Source organism: Rhincodon typus, chromosome 26, assembly GCF_021869965.1.
Source record: "Rhincodon typus isolate 14 chromosome 26, sRhiTyp1.1, whole genome shotgun sequence".
Classification (NCBI taxonomy): Eukaryota; Metazoa; Chordata; class Chondrichthyes; order Orectolobiformes; family Rhincodontidae; genus Rhincodon; species Rhincodon typus.
Window position 1 is genome coordinate 41528622 of NC_063357.1, and position 21595 is coordinate 41550216.

General features: G+C 44.3%; 1 protein-coding gene across 1 annotated transcript in view; it reads left to right on the forward strand.

The window, feature by feature from the left end:
* Window positions 1–21595, forward strand: part of LOC109918816 (carbohydrate-responsive element-binding protein-like) — a 145281-nt gene that overhangs the window by 107931 nt on the left and 15755 nt on the right. Inside the window, exons 8-10 of the mRNA XM_048612398.1 lie at window positions 8943–9088; window positions 12278–12881; window positions 15389–15462. Coding sequence (XP_048468355.1) covers window positions 8943–9088; window positions 12278–12881; window positions 15389–15462 — 824 coding nt within the window. The remainder of the gene's footprint in view (window positions 1–8942; window positions 9089–12277; window positions 12882–15388; window positions 15463–21595) is intronic.

The window sequence follows — 21595 nt, forward strand, 5'->3', positions numbered from 1 at the left end:
GCAGCATCTGTGAAGGAAAAAACAGAGTTAACGTTTCGGGTCTGGGGACCCTTCCTCAAAATTGGTCACCGGACCCAAAACATTAACTCTGATTTTTTCTTCACAGATGCTGCCAGACCTGCTGAGCTTTTCCAGCAACTTTGTTTTTGTTCCTGGGAAGATAATTGTTGGATGTCAGGAGCATGTGGAAATCTCACTCCACAAGAATTGCTGGGAAAGTTGAAACTTCAATTGGGAGGAATGACCTAGTAGTTATATTGCCAGGCTATTAATCCAGAAACTCAGCTTATGTAATTCAATAAAAAAAATCTGGAATTAAGAATCTATTGATGACCATGAAACCATTGCTGATTGTTGGAAAAACCCATCTGGCTTCAGGGAAGGAAATTGCCATACATACTTGGTCTAGCCTACATGTGACTCCAGACCCACAACAATGTGGTTGATTCTCAACTGCCCTCTGAAATGGCCGAGCAAGCTGCTCAGTTCAAGAGTAGCTAGGCAATAAATGCTGGCCTGCCAATGACACCCACCTCCCATGAGTGAATTATAAAAACCTTCTGGTGGGCAGTTACCCAGCATCTGGAACCCATCACTAAAGTCCTCAATCCTGTGTTAAGAGTCAGACACTTTAGAGGGTTCTGACTGTTTTAGCTTAACATTTGGTCAGGAAGAGTTAGGTGAGTTAAAATCTGCACTAACTTCTCGGTAGCTGTAAAAACGACACCTGACCTGATCCCTGTCTCCCATCGAACAATTCTGAACCCCTGATAATCCCTCAACTCCTCTGATCAACCTGACACCCAACTCCACCACAAACCTCCCCACACTTCCAGATTGCTACGTCTGGTAATCTCCTCACTTGGACTTTCACAGGGACCACTCCTCCAAAGATACTCAGGACATCCGTTCCTGATTGGAGCCAATTCAGTCAATAACTCCGAAAAATATTAACAGTCATAAGGATAAATAAAGGTAATTGAGGAAAGCCAGCATCAATTCCTTAAGTGAAAACCATGTTTAGCTAACTAGCTGTAGCATTTCAAGAGCGGATTAATGAGAGTAATACTATAGATGTGTAGATAGATTTTGAAAAGTAATTCCAACCCCCTCCCCCCACCCCCATCCCCTGTTACCTCACTGGGAAACAGGGTGTTTAGTAACAAACTCTCCCATGCAACTGGAAATCTGTAAATTTAAAGTAGCTCTTGTGCAGTGGTAATGTCGCCTGCTCTGATCCAGGAGCCCAGGGTCAACTCCCATCTGCTCCAGAGGTGTGTCAGGGCATCTCTGAACAGGTTGACTTAATGTACCTATAATTTGCAGATACATCTAAGACTGATTTTACATCTTGGCACCGGGGTCCACTCCAAGCTTGCTTATTGTTCGCACTCAGGCTCAGTGGCCTGGTCAATCTCTGACTCCTCCCTTCCTTTCCTCAATATCTCTATTTCCATTTCTGGGGATAGGCTGGCCACTAATATCCATTATAAACCTACTGACCCTCACAGTTATCTTGACTAAACATCCTCACACCCTGCTTCCTGTAAAGACTCTATTGTGTTTTCTCAGTTCCTCCATCTCTATCGCATCTATTCTGATGATGTTAACTTCGACAAGGGGCTGTCTGAAATGTCCACCTTCTTCCTCAACCGAGGATTCCCCAGCACCATTGTTGACAGGGCCCTCAACCAGGTCTGACCCATCTCCTGCACTTCAACGCTCATCCCCTCTCTCTTCCCTCTCATAATAGCGATAGGGTTCCCCTTGTCCTTACCTATCATCCCACCGGCATTCACATTCAGAGGATCATTAGCTGCCATTTCTGCCACCTCCAGCAAGGTGTCACCACCAGACAAATATTCCCCTCCCCTCCATTGTCCGCATTCCACAGGGACCGTTCCCTCTGGGATACCTTAGTCCACTCTTCACTCCCAACGTCCCCCCACACCCCCACGGCATCGTCTGCTGCAACCACAGTAAGTGTAACACCTGTCTGTTTACTTCCTCCTTCCCCACTATCCAAGGGCCCCAACACACCTTCCAGGTGAAGCAGCACTTTACCTGCACTTCACACAATCTAGTCTACTGCATGCACTCCTCTACGTTGGGAAAACGAAGTGTGGATTGGGTCACCACTTCGCAGAACACCTACATTCCGCTTGCAAAAAAGATCCTGAGCTTCCCGTTGCCTGCCACTTCAACAAATCACCCTGTTCCCTGACCAATATCTCTGGCTCAGGTTTGCAACAGTGCTCCAGCAAAGCTCAGCGCAAGCTGGAAAAACAGCACCTCATTTTCCGTTTGGGAACCCTGCAGCCTTCTGGATTCAGTATTGATTTCAACAATTTTAGGGCTTGAGGCACCTTCTCCCATGTCCTTACCCCAACTCCCACACATCAGCCTTGTTATCATATAGTCTGCTATTACACAAAGCCCATTGTGAGCCAAAAATAGTCCCCATTGGTAGCTATTCATTCTCCCAGGCTGATCATTATCTACTCCTTTGTCTGTCCAACTGTTCTTCTCTCTCTTTGGTGTTGAACACCAAAATAGAGCCACTGCTCATGGTGTACACAGGCTAATCCCAGCCCAGGACAGACAGGTCTGCAGACTCATCCCTGTGCCTGCGTTATTTTATACCTAGCAGTGCTCTTGTACACAACCAAATGGCTTTCCCACCACCAAATCACGGTGACTATTTTTTTTTGTTTCTACCAACCACCAACAGTAAATCACCAATGTAGCCAATTGGATATACACAAGCCAAGCAATGGAAAACATTAAAAGGGAGGGAGGTGTGGATGAGTGAAAGGGAGCTAAATTGAAAGGGAAAAATAAAGGTTGTGAGTTTGGAAGGTGCTGTCAAAGAAACTTTGCTGAGTTGCTGCAATCCATCTTGTTGTGTTCCCCGAGGTACCTGCTTCTCTCTCTAAAGGTATCAAGAGCATTGATGGACATCGAGTGCTCCTTCTCCAACAACATCTGGAATCGAATGTAACTGCAGGAAGAGGAACGGATAATGTGTCTGCATTTTTTTAAAAATTTAACCTATCTTTCTAACCAACTTGTTCAGAGATATTATTACACACCCTACACAGGTGAGACTTGAACCTGGGCCTCCTGGTCCAGTGGTAGGGACACTACCCCTAAACCACAGAGCTCAGGTGATGAGTTCCAGGGGCAGGCCATTGCCTGTTGCTAAGGGAACTCATACTCAAGGACTCCATGAGAAGATTATAAGCAATGCCTCATGTAGGGCTTATCACAGAGCTAATCATGAATGGTTGTCTCTGGGAGCCCTGAAATAGGAGAGATCAGATGGATAGCACCCCCTCACAGGCTTTGTGTTCCCCAAGATACTAGAGTATTCTCCACCCAGTCACGGTTCAAACAGCCCTAACAGTGTCTACAGCAGAATAAGCATTTCTCACCAGTCATATGATTTCTGGGAAATCATGTTAAAAAGAACTCCAATATCCACAGTGACCTTTCAGTGACTGTTTTTAAAGAAATCACTACTGAGTATTTCCACAAACTTGAAATAAATTCAAGAAAATGAGTTGTGAAGTGACTTCACAGCAATTTTTGGCTCCTTTACCTGGAGGGTTTTATTTGTATTGGGGAAGTTCAGTGGAGGTTCACGAGGTTGATTCCAGAGATGAGGAGTTATAAAGAGAGATGGAGAAGTTTGGGCCGATACTCCCTGGAGTTTAGAAGAATGAGTTCTAATTGAGATACATAAGATGCTAAAGGGGATTGACAAAGTAGTTGTAGAGAGGATGTTTCCTCATTGAAGGCAATCTAGAACGAGAAGTTATAGATTTATGATAAAGGGTAACAGACTTAAAACAGAGATGAGGAAAAATTAACTTCTCTCAAAGGTCGATGAATCTATGAGTGAGGTGGAATCCCGGACAATGAGTAAATTAAAGGTGGAGAAGAGCAAGATGGCGGCAGAGTAAGACTCTCCAGTCGGAGCTCTCCTTTTCTTCTTTCTCTTCCTTTTAATGCTGTTTTACTTTCTTCTGTCACGGCCTCTGGCGATGATTCCCAGTCTCCAGCGATGACTCCTGACCTGGCGCAGAGGCCTCCTCTCATAGGGGCCTCCTGACATTGCTTGGCACCATCCGGCCTCCCGCAGTGACCTGCAGGTGTGGTGTGTTGCCAACACAGGGTGGAGCAAGGGCTCGGTGCAGACTGGAAGCAAGGTGCCAGTGTGGTCTGTTGTACTGAACTCTGCAGTGCTGGACATTTTATTTCTCTGTTGTGGTCTGTTGTACTGAACTCTGCAATGCTGGACATTTTATTTCTCTGTTGTGATCTGTTGTACTGAACTCTGCAATGCTGGACATTTTATTTCTCTGTTGTCTAAGAGCTTGTACCTAAAGAAGTTGTGTCAAGGTACTTTTGTATCTGAGTTGGCACTGTAATGGCAATGTATAAACTTTTCACTGAGTATATGTGCCAATAAAGGCTGTTCTATTCTAGTAATGGGCTGAAGTGTTATGGGGAGCAGGCAGGCAGTGGAGTTGAGGCCGAGATGAGATCAGCCATGATTGTATTAAATGTCGGAACAGGCTCGAGGGGCTGAATGGCCTTCTCCTGCTCCTACTTCATATATTCTTATGTAACATTTCCACTGTCAGAAAATGAAATACTTTTTAAAATGTAATTGATTGTAAAGTGTGGAAAAAAAGCAGTGCTAACCATTGTGCCACCATGCTGCCAAGGGATATGAGAGATTAGCTTGGCAGCCCTTTCACACTGACTTCCTACTCTCCAGTTAATTCCAGATACCAAAGTATTCTCAATCCAGAGATAGCAGGAACTGCAGATGCTGGAGAATCTGAGATAACAAGATGTAGAGATAGATGTAGAGATGAACACAGCAGGCCAAGCAGCATCAGAGGAGCAGGAAGGCTGACGTTTCGGGCCTAGACCCTTCTTCAGAAATGGGGGAGAGTTCTCAATCCAGTCACTGTTTAAAGCACCTATAGCAGTACAAGCAGTTGTCACCAGTTATATGATTTCTAGGAAGCCTTGTGAACAAAAAAAACCCTAACACCTTCCACCCCAACCTTAAGTTTACCTGGACCATCTCTAACACCTCTCTCCCCTTCCTGGACCTCTCTGTCTCCATATCGGGCAACCACCTAGAAACCGATATTCATTTCAAGCCCACCGACTCCCACAGCTACCTAGAATACTCCTCCTCCCACCCACCTTCCTGCAAAAATGCTATCCCCTATTCCCAATTCCTTCGCCTCTGCCGCATCTGCTCCCAGGATGAGGCATTCCACTCCCGTACATCTCAGTTGTCCTCGTTTTTCAAGGACCGTAACTTCCCCTCCTCGGTGGTCGAGAACGCCCTCAACCGTGTCTCCCACATCTCCCGCACCTCATCCCTCACACCCCGTCCACGCAATAAGAACCAAAAAAGAATCCCCCTCGTCCTCACGTACCACCCCACCAACCTCCGGATCCAACGCATCATCCTCCGACACTTCCGCCATCTGCAATCCGACCCCACCACCAAAGACATCTTTCCCTCCCCACCTTTATCTGCTTTCCGGAGGGACAACTCTCTCCGTGACTCCCTTGTCCGCTCCACACTCCCCTCCAGCTCCACCACACCCGGCACTTTTCCCTGCAACCGCAGGAAGTGCTACACCTGCCCCCATACCTCCTCCCTCACCCCCATCCCAGGCCCCAAGAAGACTTTCCACATCAAGCAGATGTTCACCTGCACATCTGCCAATGTGGTATACTGCATCCGCTGTACCCGGTGTGGCTACCTCTACATCGGGGAAACCAAGCGGAGACTCGGGGACCGCTTTGCAGAACACCTACGCTTGGTTCGCAATAAACAACTGCACCTCCCAGTCGCGAACCATTTCAACTCTACCTCCCATTCCTCAGACGACATGTCCATCCTGGGCCTCCTGCAGTGCCACAACGATGCCACCCGAAGGTTGCAGGAACAGCAACTCATATTCCGCTTGGGAACCCTGCAGCCCAATGGTATCAGTGTGGATTTCACAAGTTTCAAAATCTCCCCTCCCCCTACCGCATCCCAAAACCAGTCCAGCTCGTCCCTGCCTCCCTAACCTGTTCTTCCTCCCACCTATCCCCTCCTCCCACCTCAAGCCGCACCTCCATCTCCTACCGACCAACCTCATCCCACCCCCTTGACCTGTCCGTCCTCCCTGGACTGACCTATCCCCTTCCTAACTCCCTACCTACACTCACCTTTACTGGCTCCATCCCCGCCTCTTCGACCTGTTTGTTTCCTCTCCACCTATCCTCTCCTCTATCCCTCTTCTATCCGCCTCCCACTCTCTCCCTATTTATTTCAAAACCCCCTTCCCCTCCCCCTTTTCTGATGAAGGGTCTAGGCCCGAAACGTCAGCCTCTCTGCTCCTACGATGCTGCTTGGCCTGCTGTGTTCATCCAGCCCTGCACCTTGTTGTCTCGGATTCTCCAGCATCTGCAGTTCCTACTATCTCTGATCCAAATTCCATGTGGTCTCTTTTGAAGAAACCACAAAACTTGAAATAAATCAATTTTTCTACAAACCTTCAAACTTTAATCAATAAACAAAATTCATAAGAAATATTAACTCTAAAGCATCTTTGTAACACTGTCCATTTCATCCCACTCCAATAGCCCTGAGAATCTTCCATTTTCAATTCTCTTTTTAAAGTTATCAGTGAATCTGCTTCCCTAAATCTCTGTCCCAATTGTAAAAACTCAGCTTTAAAAACATTCTCATCATTTCATTCACTCTTGTGTCATTTATCTGAAATCTGTATTCTCTGGTTCCTGACCCTTCTACTATTGGAAATATTTTCTCCTTGCTCAGTTTATCAAGACCCTTTCACAATTTTAAAGACCCCTTTCAGAGAACACAACACTAATAAATTTCTTCTTGACTTCTCTGCTCCAAGAAGAACAAGCCTAGTTCCTACAGTCTGTCCTCATAACTTCCTTTTAATCCATTCAAGGGATGTGACTGTTGCTGGCCCAACCCCAATTGTCCTTGAACCGTTCTAGTCCATTTGGAGTGGACAAGGTCAGAAATCACACAACACCAGGTTATAGTCCAACAGTTTATTTGAAAACACAAGCTTTCGGAGCCTCAGTCCTTCTTCAGGTGTTAGTGGGAGGTAGTATCAGACATAGAATTAATGTAAAAGATCAACGGGTCACACCATTGATGAGGATGTACTAAACAAACCTAAGATGCTGTTAAGTTTTTAATCAGTTAGAAGGTTTTAATTAATTAATATGTATATGTAAATCCCTGAATTCCTTTCAAGTCAATGTCCTGAGAGAACTAAAGGTTTTATCAGTGTAAAGAAGAGGTGACATTTTAGGTCAGACAATGCATGTTAGGTGTGAGGCCTTGTTTAACACCTGTTTGTGTTTTAGTTTGGAGTCAGACTGGTTTTATTTCTAAAGTATGAATTTATAAAATGCCACATTGACTGATTGTCTATAAATTGTGTGCTTTTTGAACGAAATAAAATGTATCTGCAAATAAAAATTCACCCTATAGATTCACATGTGTGTGCAATTGGAGTGGGGCAAGAGTTTTAGGATTCTTAATAGCAACAGGAAAGGAACAGTGATGTAGTTCCAAGTCAGGCTGATCTGTGTCTTCGAGGAAGGTTGTGAGTTTGGAAGGTGCTGTCAAAGAAACTTTGCTGAGTTGCTGCAATCCATCTTGTTAATGGTATACACAGCTGCCAGTGTGCATTGATTGAGGCAGTGAATGTTTACAGTGGTAAAGTAGTGATGATTAAGCAGGGTGCTTCATCTTGGCTGATGTGAACTTCTTGTTGGAGCTGCAACAGCCAGCCAAGAAGAGAGTTTTCTACCACACTCCTGACCTGTGCCTTGTACATGGTAGGCAGGCTTTGGGGAGGCAGGTGCTGAGTTACACATCACAGAATTCTGAGCATTTGACCTGCTCCTATAGCCCAGTATTTATATGACTGGTCCAGTTCAATTTCTAATCAATTGTAACACCCCAGGATATTAATAGTGGGAGAGTCTGCAATTATAGTGCGTTTGAACGTCAGTGGAAATGATTAGATTCCCTCTGGTTGGAGATGGTAATTTCCTAGCACTTCTGTGAATCAGGTCAAGTTGGTATAATTTACCTCCAACTTATTGCCTGAAACCACTCAGAGTATAACCACCATTATGTTAGTATCAGTAAGAGTGCCAGGGGTTACCCCTGAGGTGAACACTAAGTGGAGACACCCATTTATTGGCTGCAACTGAAGATTGTTAATGTTTTGGCTGCTAATTCATCTGTTTGTTACTTGCTGTTGTTTTTATAAATCTGCCTGCTTGTGTTCAACTCATTTCCTGTTGATATACACATCCATGTTATTGTTACCTCTGGATTAGACAATTACAGTGTTCTCCTGGTCAGTCTCCAATCCTCCAATTTCCAATCGTAGCAAATTCCCCAGAACACTTTAGTGAAAATGTGCAGAAAACAGTGGGTACAAAAACTAAACAAATTCAAACCTAGAGTCAAAATTGAAAATACTGGTACGTTTAGCAGGATTTTTAGTGTCTGATGGATTGGATTATTCTTTTCAATGGATTATAAATCAAGCAGTGTTGTACTGTTCAGTTTCTGATATACTACACGCAGCTCTGATTAGATAATAACAGGAGAAAATGACTAACCTTGAGGAGGATACAAAGCTAAGAGCTTTGGAAGAGCTAAGCTAATTGGAAGAGCAATTGAGAGAGTTGGGGTCTTGACTACAAGGAACTTAACCAAAGTCCTCAACGTTGCGTCAGGAGTTTGGAAAAATGTTTGTTGAATGAATTATAGATCCTGGTCACAGAGAAATAAATAGTCCTCAACCGTTCTTATGTGTAGCTTTGTGACCTTTTCTGTGCATCCTCTTCCTCAGGGTTCTTCAGTGGTCCCCATCATCCACACCCAGCCAATTCCTTTCCAGAGCACAGTCACCTTTCAAACTTCTGCAGCAACCCCTTTGGAACAGTAACCTTCACTGTCCCAACAGAAAATATGCTGCATGACAATCATCATCCACAGGTCAGCTCCATTAAATATATCTTGATGTTTCTGACTTACATTTTGAAACAATATTGTTCACACTTTAGTGCCAAGTTAATGAACATTTCCGTTTTTCCACTTTGTACTAACGACACATACATGGATATATGGGTCGAACAATATATTTCTGAATTGATCACAATTGTGCTAAAGATGCCAAGTTCATCATTAATTTTGCTTTATTTCTAGGTTTCATCACACTGACAGACTAAAAATAAAACATTAAGGCTTACACTGTGGGATCTCTGAACATTTCCATGTAACATTACCTTGTTCCCTCATATAATAGAGACAACAGGTTCCCAGGGTCCCACATAGATCTATGTTGGAGCCTAAACTATTCACTAGTGATGATGGGGTCGAGCCGCATAACCAAATTGCCAATGACATAAATGTAGTTGGCATGTTGAAAGAAACATAAAATTACAGAGACATTGATAAATTAAGTGAATGGCCGAAATGGTGACAAATGGATTTGAATGCAGGCATACCTGAAATCACCCACTTGGATCTTGGAGAGAAGGAATTTTCTAAATAGTGAAAAGTGAGAAGCAGTGGTGATCCGAAGAAACTTGGGGTTCAAGTACACCGATCATTAAACTGTCACCAACAGGCACAGAAAATAATCTGTAAGGTTAATACACTTATAGCTATACATTTATGTCTTGACGATTAGAATATAAGGGGCTAGAATTCATACTTCAACAATTCAAAGTCCTGGTTGGATCACACCTGAAATCACTGGGAGCAGTTCTGGGCACCACACCTTGTGAAGGAGATACTGCAGATATGAAGATTTTCAAGAATGATACCCAGACTTCAAGAATTAAATTATAAATTGAGATTCCCAAAATAGGGCCGCATTCCCTGGAAATCAGAAGCTCAGGTGCTGAATAAATCAAATGTTTCACAATATTAAGGGAATTTAGAGAGTCGATGGTGGGAGACTGTTTCCACCGGTCAGGAAGCCAGTAGCTCCCATGGACTTCGGAGTATTGTCTAAAAATTGGAGCCAGAGTGAAATTCAGAAACACTTCTACACAGAAAGGGTGGTAGAATTTGAAACTATCTTCATTAAATACTAGAGTAAAACTGTTAACTTTAAAACTGAATTTGATAGACTTTTGGTAACCAAGATGTGAAGTAAATGTTGGTACATGATGTTGGTTTGTGTTGTCAACAATGATCCATCTCCTTGAGTGGAGGAACAAGCTTGAGGGGCTGAACAGCCTGTTCTTATATTGAAAAGTGGTTTGTTTTTAACAGCAGACAAAACACCTAAATGAATGTGTTCAGAGTTTGTTTGCAATCAGTTTGAGGCAGAGTTTTCCTCCTTGATTTTGCTCAGGAATGAATCACATGACACCAGGTTATAGTCCAACAGGTTTATTTGAAATCACAAGCTTTCAGAGCGTAGCCCCTTCATCAGTCCACTCCAGTCCAACACCGGCACCTCCACATCTTGTTCAGGAATTGCAATGGGATTTAAACCTCCAACAGTGTTATGAAATCATGAAATGAGTATCATCTTATTTTTCAAAGCGAGCTGAATACAAGGCTCACTGTTAAAATTGAAGACCAGCCAAAGAACATGGACAATTATAGTAACTGAGAAAAGCCTATTTAGGGGCATTGAGGCATTTCATCACAGAAGTGAGTCATTCAACCATCCAGTCCATGCCAGTTCTCTGTAGAGCATTTCAGTCAGTCCCACTCGCCTGTGGGATAGGCATAGGCCCATAGCTCTGCAGGTTTATTTCGCTGAAGTGCCTATCCAACTGCTTTTTGAAATAGTCTGCTGTCCCCAGTTCCACTGCCCTTATGGACAGTGACTTCCAGGGCATTCCCACTCGCTGTGTAAAAATGTTCCTGTCACACACCTCTTGCTTCACTTGCCCACAACCTTAAATCTGTGTTTTCCTAGACCTTATATCGTCACTCACTGGGTACTGCTTTTCCTCGTTTGGTTTATCTAACCCTGACATAATCTTGTCTGTCCACTTCCTGCCAGGAGATCTACTGTCATGGTATGTGACGCTTGACTGCCTCGTGTCATCTGCAACTGCTCTGTGATACTAACTGTAAACTCCTTTTTATATTATTTCTGTACAATCAGTCTGAGCCATGAACCATGATGTATATTATGCAAATGTTTTATCACTAATGGGTACGTTTTTAATCATGATTACCCTACAATGCAGAAAGAGGCCTTTGGCCCATCAAATCTGCACTGACCATCTGAAGAGCATTCTACAACCCACGTTTACTGCAGCTAATCTACCTAGGCTGCACATCCCTGGACACAATAGGGCAATTTAGCATAGCCAATCCATCTAACCTTCACATCTTTGTACTGTTGGAGGAAACTGGAACACCCGGAGGAAACCCAAGTAGACATGGGGAGAATGTGCAAACTCTGCACGGACAGTCATCCAAGGCTAAAATCACACCACTGGTGCTGTGAGGCAGCAAGGCTAACCAGTGAGCATCAGTCACACATTGGAAAAGCAAAATATTTGAGGACTCACCTCAGGTGACTAAGTTATTCACCTCTCGTCTCTCCTGACCTGTCTCCTAGGCATCCTCATCTCACCTCCTGGACCTGTCTCGAAGGCCTGACTCCTGGGCCTGACTCCTAAACCCACCTCCTAGAGTTACCTCCAAGGCCTATCTCCTGGGCTGGAATCCCTATTCCACTTCCTGGCTGATCTGCTCTCCTGTCTGCTGCATCCACCTCCTGGGCTTTTCTGTATGTTAAAACCAAGAGTCAGAGGTGGGACTAGGTTCCCCTTATTGAAATTTTAACCCTATTGCTAGACTGAGGTGTTAAGGTTATTAAGGTTACCTCTAAGTCTTATCTGAAGCATGTTCTGCTGCAGTTTCTCAGCTTCAATCTATGTAATTTTGAGCAAGTAACTTGACCGATTTTCACAGATGTTTAGTGAGTCAGATCTTTTTCTGTTTTTGGATATTTTTCTGCTCTGTACTTGACTGAGTTTGAACTACTGCTGTTCTTGGAAAACCCTGCTTACGCACATTGGCCTTATCAATAAGTTATTGCACAGAGCAAAATACGCAGTCCATGACACTTGGGGGTAATGGTTTAATACTAAAACCTCCCAAGACATTGCAACGTTGAAATACGCAGATTATTATCTTGTTTTACAGGTAGACATCCTCTCAGATCCTGGGTTTACCCTGACCATTAATACAGCTGCAATCTCCAACCAGCTTTTCCCTGGGTCCACAGAGTCTGTTGACAGCCAGAGTGTTATTTCTGGCTCAAAGTTCCAACCACCAGTACATTATGAACAGAGACCAAGATATCTACTTCCAAAGAGCATCACAGCTCAGTCACCTTGCAAACCTTCCTATTGGAACACAATTCTGTCTGCACCAAGTTCTACAGTAATCAGCCAGCAAGAACCATTACCTTGTCCAAGGCCTCTTCTGAATCCAAAATACAGATCTGGAACTGATGTGTTTCTCCCAGTCACCACTGACTCCGCACCATCACCTTTCAGCCATCAATGCTCAGCTTTCACCTTTCCTGCAGCCATGATGCTGTCTCCTTCAGACACCAGTCCACCATCCCCTGCAACAGTCCCTTCTGTTCAACTGAAGCCTCATATGCAGCAAGTCACTTTACCCCAAGTGCAGTCGCTCCATTCTGTGTCAAAGTGGAAACACAAGCCCACAAACTCAGAAGAGGAGTTATTTCCCTCAACTGTATCTTCGCAGTCTCAAGACTTAATCCAGCTGCTCTCAGCAGGTAAACCTAACTTAAATAATGAGTTAATATTCAGATATACTGTTCAATATACCTACATGATTTTAGCAAATATTGCAGAATGTTTATAGTAAGTATTGCTGGGCACAGCCCTACGTTGTGCCTAAATGAGATTAGTTAGATATTACACTAGATATTCATACCATCACACAATCATTTTAAATATGTCCTTCAAATGCAGTGATCCTATTTGTTGATCATCTCCAGATCACTCCAGAGCACAGCCCAAGTAGTGTGAATTTCTCCAGTTAAGCACCTGTCGCTCTGTAAACCTACCCCCATCACAGACAGGGTTAAAGTGATGGGCATGTGGCCACCGTGAAGGACATAGAGACCTTGGCATTCTCCATGTGACACTGATCACCTTCAGGTGGGAGGGGCACCAAACTGAGTTCAGGACATCTGTGATTTCTCATTAGTCCTTCCAATTAGTGTTCAGCCAGTGGGAGAGCCATATCCCTGAGCCTTGCGGTATCTAGTGCTGGTGATATACAGGTTACTCTAACTGTTAGCAAGTGCCTGCTGAAGCCTTTCAGGTTATGTCTCTCCCTTTGCTGGGCCATTCATCAGCATGGACCACTATGGGGTCACTAGGTTGCCATAGATCCGCAAAAAATGCTAATGTGCCATAGACCACCATACGCTATAAACCAGCATGTGGTGTTAAGCCACATAGACCAGCTAGATGCATTAACCACAGACTAGCAAGAGGCACTAGACCAGCAGTAAGTGCTTCTGGTAGACCAACAGATGGTGCTAGTGCAGTACAGAGCAACAGGAGGCAATAGTGCACAGAATTCTGGCAGGAGGTGCCAATGCACACGGTTGACTAGCAGCAGGCACCAATGCATAAGAGGCGCGCAGAAAGTGCTAACACACAACTGACTGGCAGGAGGCCCAAATGCATCAGAAATCAGCAGGATGGAGGCTCACTGTGGCCCAGCAGGAGGTGCTAGAGCACCGTAGACACGTAGGAGGTGTTGATGCACAATGGTCCAGCAGTAGGCGCCTGGACACCATAGGCTAGCTGGAAGTGTGAATGCAACATATACCAGCAGGAGGCACAAGCTCACCACAGACTGGCATGAGCCACTAACTCACTTTAAACCAGCAGGAGCTGCAGGAGACTATGATATGGTCTACTAGGAAGCATTTGTACACCACAGACAAACAGGATGCAACTGCAGTATAGACCTACAGGAGGTACTAGCACATCACAGATCAGCAGGAGGCACTGAAGCAGCATAGACTAGCAGGCGGAATGTGTGCAGAATAGACAGCAGGAGATGCCAGCTCCTCATAGCCCACCAGGAGGCACTAGGTACCGTAGATCAGTAAGATGCAGAAATGCAACACAGAGCAGCATATGGCACTAGCTCAGCATTGATCAGTACAGTATCAGCACACCAGAGACCCCCAGCTGGGGGTGCTTGTCCATCCATGACCAACAGGAGGCATTAACACACCATAGCTCAACTAACACACCATAGACCAGCAGGAAGTGCAGCTGTACCATAGACTAGAAAGGGACGCATAGTGAGTACGAGCAAGAGATGCTGGAGCACAATTGACAACAGGAGGCACTAGCTCACCACAGACCATCAGGTGCTGCTAAAACATCATAAGCCAACAGCAGCTGTTAATTGACCATAGCCCATTTAGAGGTGACACTGCACCAATATGAACAGAACCAGCAGCTCAGACCAGCAGCAGGCACTAAAGCAGCCTAGCTCACTATAAACTGGCTACAGCACTAGGGCACTGATGACCAGTGAGAGCTAGACCAGCAGGAGATACTAACACACCGCAGACTAGCAGGTGGTGCTTGTTCAGCGTAAAGGAGCAAGAGGAATCTGCGCACAATAAACTACAGGAGACGCGAGCTCATCTCTGATGCTAGCATGCCAGAGCATGATAGACAAGTTGCTGGTTTTGCCCAGACTATAAAACAACAGCTGGCACTATCACAATGTAGACATAAGGAAGTGTTAACGCATAGTAGCCCAGCAGGAGATGCTGATTAGCAGGACGATACACCATTGACTAGTGCCCTGGTGTGGAGGGGTTAACTTATGAGCAAAGGTGAAACAGATTGGAACTCTTTTCATTGGAGTTTAGAAGAATGAGAGGTGATCTCATTGAAGCATATAGGATTCATAAAGATCTTGACAAAATAAATGCTGAGAGGATGTTTCCCCCCATGGGAGAGTCTCAGACGAGAGACCATGGCCTTAGAATAAAGGACTGCCAATTTAAGACTGAGATGAGGATTTTTGTCTCTCAGAGGGTTGAGAGTCTGTGGAATTCCTTGATACAGCTGTGGGGGCAGAGGATTCTCTTTTGGAGGGTCAGTATAGACTTGATGGGTTGAATGGCCTCTTATGCACTGTAGGGATTCTATGATTCTATGTTTGCTTGTTCCCTACCTCCAGCCATGCTTTCAGTTAGTTTGGTTAAAGCTGATTCACTCAAAATTCCCCTTTTTTCAGAGAAACAAGAAGATGGACCATTAGCACAGTTCATTGTCTGCCATGACCTTGTCCCTTCACCATCCAGCTGTCTGGTAAGACTCACTGCTGAGTTTTCGAGTGATTCAATTTTGTTTAGCTTTTCTGAAAGCTCAATAATTTATATTGATTTAATAAACAATTGGACCTTGTCAATATTTCTGTTTCTATGAAGAGATTTGGAAGGAAGGATCATGAATCTGCGAATATATCAAACAGCAATTTTCTCGGTCCCACCCAGTCAGGAAACTCTAGGACACAATTTACCAATCTGAATGAGAGGACAATGCTGATTTACTCATGGGATGTGGGCATTGCTGGCTGGGCCAGCATTTGTTGATTTTGATTTGATTTGATTTATTTATTGTCACTTATATTTATTACAAATACAGTGAAAAGTGTTGTTTAGTGTCACCACTCTCCAGTGCCATCTTAAAGCAAATAAACCCAAACACAGAATATAAAGCCGCAGAAATAATAAAGTTTATCTTATCATCTTCCCTCAATAAAGTGAGGTGGTCTTTGGAACAGCTCCTGCTTCGAGCTGAGCTCCTCAACCCCGATCCTCGAGTCCGTGCTGCTAAACCAATGACACTAACCACAGCAATCCATGCCCAGTAGGTAGATCTACAATGCCCTTAGGCAGGGAATTCCAGGATTTTGACCCAGCAACAGTGAAGGAACAGTGGTATATTTTCAAGTCAGGATGGTGAGTGGCTTGGAGGGGAACTTGCAGGTGTTCCCATATATCTGCTGCCCTTGGCAGTGGTCGTGGACTTGGAAAGTGCTGTCTTTGGTGAATTTCTGCAGTGCATCTTGAAGATACTGCACACAGCTACTGCTACTGAGCATTGGTAGTGGATAGATTGGGTGTTTAGTGGATGTGGTGCCAGTCAAGAGGGTTGTTTTGTCCTGGATGATGTCAAGCTTCTTATTGTTGGAGCTGCACTCATCCAGGCAAATGGGGAATATTCCATCACACGCTTGACTTGTGTGTTGCAAATGTTACTTTTTGCTTGTCAGCTAAAGCCTGGATATTGTCCAAATCTTGTTGAATTTGGACATAAGCTGCTTTAGTGTCTGAGGAGTCACGAATGATGCTGTACACTGTGCAATTATTGGTGAACATCTCTACTTCTGACCATTAGAGGGAAGGTCATTGATGCAGTAGCTGAAGACGGTTGGGCCTAGGACACTACCCTGAGGAACTCCTGCAGAGATGTCCTGGAGCTGAGATGACAGGCCTCCAAAAGCCACAACCGTTTTCCAATGTGCCATGTATGACTCCAACCAGTGGAGAGTTCACCCCTTCGTACTCATTGATTCCAGCTTTACAATGGCTCATTGAATGTGGCCTTGATGTCAAGGGCTGTTACTCTCATCTCACCTCTGGAATTCAGCTCTTTTGTCCATGTTTGAACCAAGGCTGTAATGAGGTCAGGAGCTGAGTGGCCCTGGCAGAAACCAAACTGGGCATCACTGAGTAGGTTATTGCTGATAAGGTGCTGCGTGATAGCACTATTGATGACACCTTCCATCACTTGACAGATAACTGAAAGTAGACTGATTGGGTGGTAACTGGCTGGGTTGGATTTGTCATGTATTTTGGGTATAGGACATACCTGGGCAACTTTCCACATTGTTGGGTAGATGCCAGTTTTATAGCTGTACTGGAACAGCTTGGCTAGAAGTGTGGCAAGTCTTCAGTACTATAAATTCACAGACAAGAGAGGAAATGCATGGCCTTACCAATACACGGAGTTGTGTTTCACCTCCTAAGAATGATTAATAAATTAGATTTGCTGTCAAATCCACGAGCAAATGAAAGAATAATTAAGCAAGGCTCCGTTACCCTTGGATCACTACTTGAACCCCAAATGGTAGCAAATATCACAAGACATTCAAAACATTGTGAGTGAGGCTGGTGGGCTCCCCTCACATCTCCTCAGTGTGAAAAGCACTGGGAACAATGATGAGATGTTGTCAAGAATTACATGAAGCGTCCAGAGGTCATCAGGGGATTTACAACCAGAATTCATTCATCTAGTTCGATATGTTCAAGAGTAAGAATAAGACTTCTTTGGATTTTAGAAGGCATCGGTAATGTTATACATGTGAGACTTCTGAAAGTTGTTAAAACTGGCAGTATATTAGCTGGATTGAAACCTAGTTTGATAGTGGCTTGAGCTTGGAATAGAATCTTCCTTGCTGTACAGGGTCAAAGGGGGTCTTCAGTTAACAATGGTAGAGGATTAACCATTAGTTAGTTTTAACAAACAAGTGAACTTGTCTTAACAATAAAATATAGCTTATTGCATTTTAGTAATAGATACAAGTTATATTGGTTAGTTAGGCAGAATGACAAAGATTATCAGGAACTAGAGATGATGCATCTGACCCCTCCCCCCACCAGCTAAACCTTTCAGTTCTTCACCCAAGACTGTGTGACATCATCATGTTGGTTGGAGCCTGATGCAGTCTTCATCATTAACCCTTTCGGAGCTGTTACCTTATACAATGGGAAGGCAAGTGCAGGCTGTGGCACAGGGAATGAGAAATGATTGAAGGGATTGCTTTATGATCTGCTATGGTCATTGTTGGACAAACCATTCAGAAAGGTTTCTTCAGAACTATTTTTATTTTGATGGATATTTAAGATGAATGTTGTGTTAATCTGAGTGCATATGTCTATTCAGTAGATGGGGAGGATAGGACGATGAACTGCGAAGGGGAAGTGTGTACGCACCAGGATAACACTCCTGTCTGACTTGATTCCAGTTCTCAGAGTTGTTTTTAGTATATTTCATGGAATTTCAAACTTGATACAGTGCAGAAAGAGGCCATTCAGCCCATAACATGTGCTCTACAAATAAGCAGCTCACTTAGTATGACCTCATTAAGGACATACATGTTCATGTATGTCCCAGGAATATAACTGAGCTCAGTTATCACATTGATCGGAAGCTGTTGGTTTTCTCAGCCTTCAAGAAGTTTGAGAATAATGAATGGTTGTGTGATGTTACTTTTCTGAGCTCTTATTATTCCTGTTTTCTTAATCTGACAAAATATTTCCGTTGTCCATTCTACACTTAGAACATAGAACATAGAACAGTACAGCACAGTACAGGCCCTTCAGCCCACAATGTTCTGCCGAACTTTTACCCTAATCCTAAGGTCTATCTAACCTCCACCCCTACCTTATACTATCATCCATATGCCTATCTAATAGCCGCTTAAATGCCCCTGATGAGGCCGACTCCACTACCCTCTCCGGCAATGCATTCCACGCCCCAACCACTCTCTGAATAAAGAACCTACCTCTGGTGTCTCCCCAGTATCTACCTCCAGTCACTTTAAAACTATGCCCCCTCATAATAGCAACCTCCACCCGAGGAAAAAGTCTCTGGCTGTCTACTCTATCTATTACCTCTGATCATTTTGTACACCTCTATCAAGTCACCTCTCATCCTTCGTCGTTCTAAAAAGAAAAGCCCTAGCTCTCTCAACCTTTCCTCGTAAGACCTTCCGTCCGTTCCAGGCAACATCCTGGTAAATCTCCTCTGCACTTTTTCCAACACTTTCCACATCTTTCCTGTAATGAGGCGACCAGAACTGGACGCAATACTCCAGATGTGGCCGAACCAGGGTTTTGTATAGCTGGAGCATAACTTCACGGCTCTTGAACTCGATCCCTCTATTAATGAAAGCTAACACACCATACGCCTTCTTAACAACTCTATCCACCTGGGTGGCAGCTTTCAGGGAACTGTGGACATGAACCCCAAGATCCCTCTGCTCCTCCACACTGCCAAGAATCTTTCTGTTAACGCTGTATTCTGCTTTTAAATTTTTCCTTCCAAAATGAATCATCTCATACTTTTCAGGATTAAACTCCATCTGCTACTTCTCAGCCCAGGTCTGCATCCTATCAATGTCCCTTTGTAACCTAGAACAGCCCTCTGCACTGTCCACAATGCAACCCACCTTCGTATCGTCCGTGAACTTACTAATCCACCATTCCACTCCTTCATCCAAATCATTTACAAAAATCACAAATAGAAGAGGACCCAGAACAGATCCTTGTTGTACACCACTTGTAACTGAGCACCATGTTGAATATTTTCCATCCACTACCACCCTTTGTCTTCTAAGGGTCAGCCAATTCTGAATCCAATCTGCCACATTTGCCCCTATCCCATGCCTCCTTACCTTCTGCATGAGCCTATCATGGGGAACCTTATCAAACGCCTTACTTAAATCCACTTATACCACATCCACTGCTTTACCTTCATCCACGTGTTTGGTCACCTCTTCAAAGAATTCAATAAGGTTTGTGAGGCATGATCTACCCCTCTCAAATCCATGCTGACTATCTCGAATCAAACTGTGCCTTTCCAAGTGATCATAAATCCTATCTCTCAGAGCCCTTTCCAATAATTTGCCCACCACTGACGTAAGCCTATAATTTCCGGGGTTATCCCTATTCCCTTTTTTGAACAAGGGAATGACATCTGCCTCTCTCCGATCTTCTGGCACTATACCCGTGGACAGTGAGGATGAAAATATCATCGCCAAAGGGCCTGCAATCTCTTCCCTCGCTTCCCATAGAATCCTTGGATAAATCCCATCAGGCCCGGGGGACTTATCTATCTTCAACTTCCTCAAAATTCCTAGCACATCTTCCTTATTAACATCGACCTCCTCTAGCCTACCAGCCTGTTTCACACTGTCCTCCTCTGCAACTAGGTCCCTCTCAGTTGTGAATACCGAAGAAAAGTATTCAATAAAGACCTCTCCTATCTCTTTAGGCTCCGTGCATGAATTCCCTTTACAATCCTTGATCGGCCCTACCCTTTCTCTGGTCATTCTGTTATTCCTCATGTACGTGTAAAAAGCCTTGGAGGTTTCCTTTCCTATCTGCCAAGGTTTTCTCATGCCCCCTTATAGCTCTCCTAAGCCCTTTCTTCAGCTCCTTCCTGGATAACTTGTATCCCTCTAGAGCCTTTTCCGTTCTTTGTTTCCCTAAACCTTACATAAGCATCCTTCTTCCTCTTAATCAGTCGTTCGACCTCTCTTGAGAACCAAGGCTCCCTCACTCGTCCGCATCTTCCCTGCCTGCTAGGGACAAACATATCAAGCACACGCAGTATACATTCCTTAAACAAACTCCACATTTCAATAGTGCTCTTCCCTGACAGCATAGTTTTTGAGATTTCAGCTGGTTCAATTGCTTTTGATCTACAATTGACGGTTCAGTTCTCCACAGCCTCTGCGCTAGGATGGACACTCCCTTAACTGCAGCTTTCCACTGTTGCAGTTTCAGGAGGATTCTTTCAAGAACATGCAGAGATCTCAGAGGAGACTACATTGTAACCAAGAAGGCAGGTCAACACTTGATTCCACAGCATGTTCAGGGAGATCTGCTTGCTGGGTTTCCCTTTCAGGTTGTCCTGTTATCAGTTCACAAACTGCCCCAGGACTGCTAATTGTGACCCCAGCATCGAAACTCTGCACAGCCACTTCCTTTACAAGGGTGTCATTATTTTCCGTGATCCCAAGGGTGCAGCAGCTACTGTCTGTAACACATGTAACCATAAGTGCTGCACTCAACGTTGCTCTGGTGTTTACGAATGGGGAAACATTCCAATTCAGTTGACTGGCAAGTTTTATCAGATCATCATGCAGCTGAAGGGCAGGTCTGCAGGAAGATGACCCACAGCATTGACTACGCATGGAATGTCTGGAATGGTCTGACGGATCCTGGGACATTCCTAGAGCTATGGTCCGTGGGATCAATCCAAAGTACAGAAACTCAACTCTACATGAGATTGACTAAGAGAAAGAAAGCAGAGAATAGAGGTGAACAAATATTGACAGTATATTTATAGGAGTTTTAAGCCCTGGAACATGCTGCTTAAAAGGGCAGTAGAGCAGATTCAGTAATAGCTTTCAAAAGGGATCTGAATAAAAATCTGCAGGATTTGGTGAGATAATTTTGATCTCCGTATTTAAAGAAGAATCTTTGAGTCAGTGTGAGAGGGTTGTCCAGAAGGTATAGGACCAGAATTAGGCTGTTTGGCTCGTCGAGTCTGCTCGAGTCTGCTAGGGATAGTCAACACGGTTTTGTGAAGGGTAGGTCGTGCCTCACAAACCTTATTGAGTTCTTCGAGAAGGTGACCAAACAGGTGG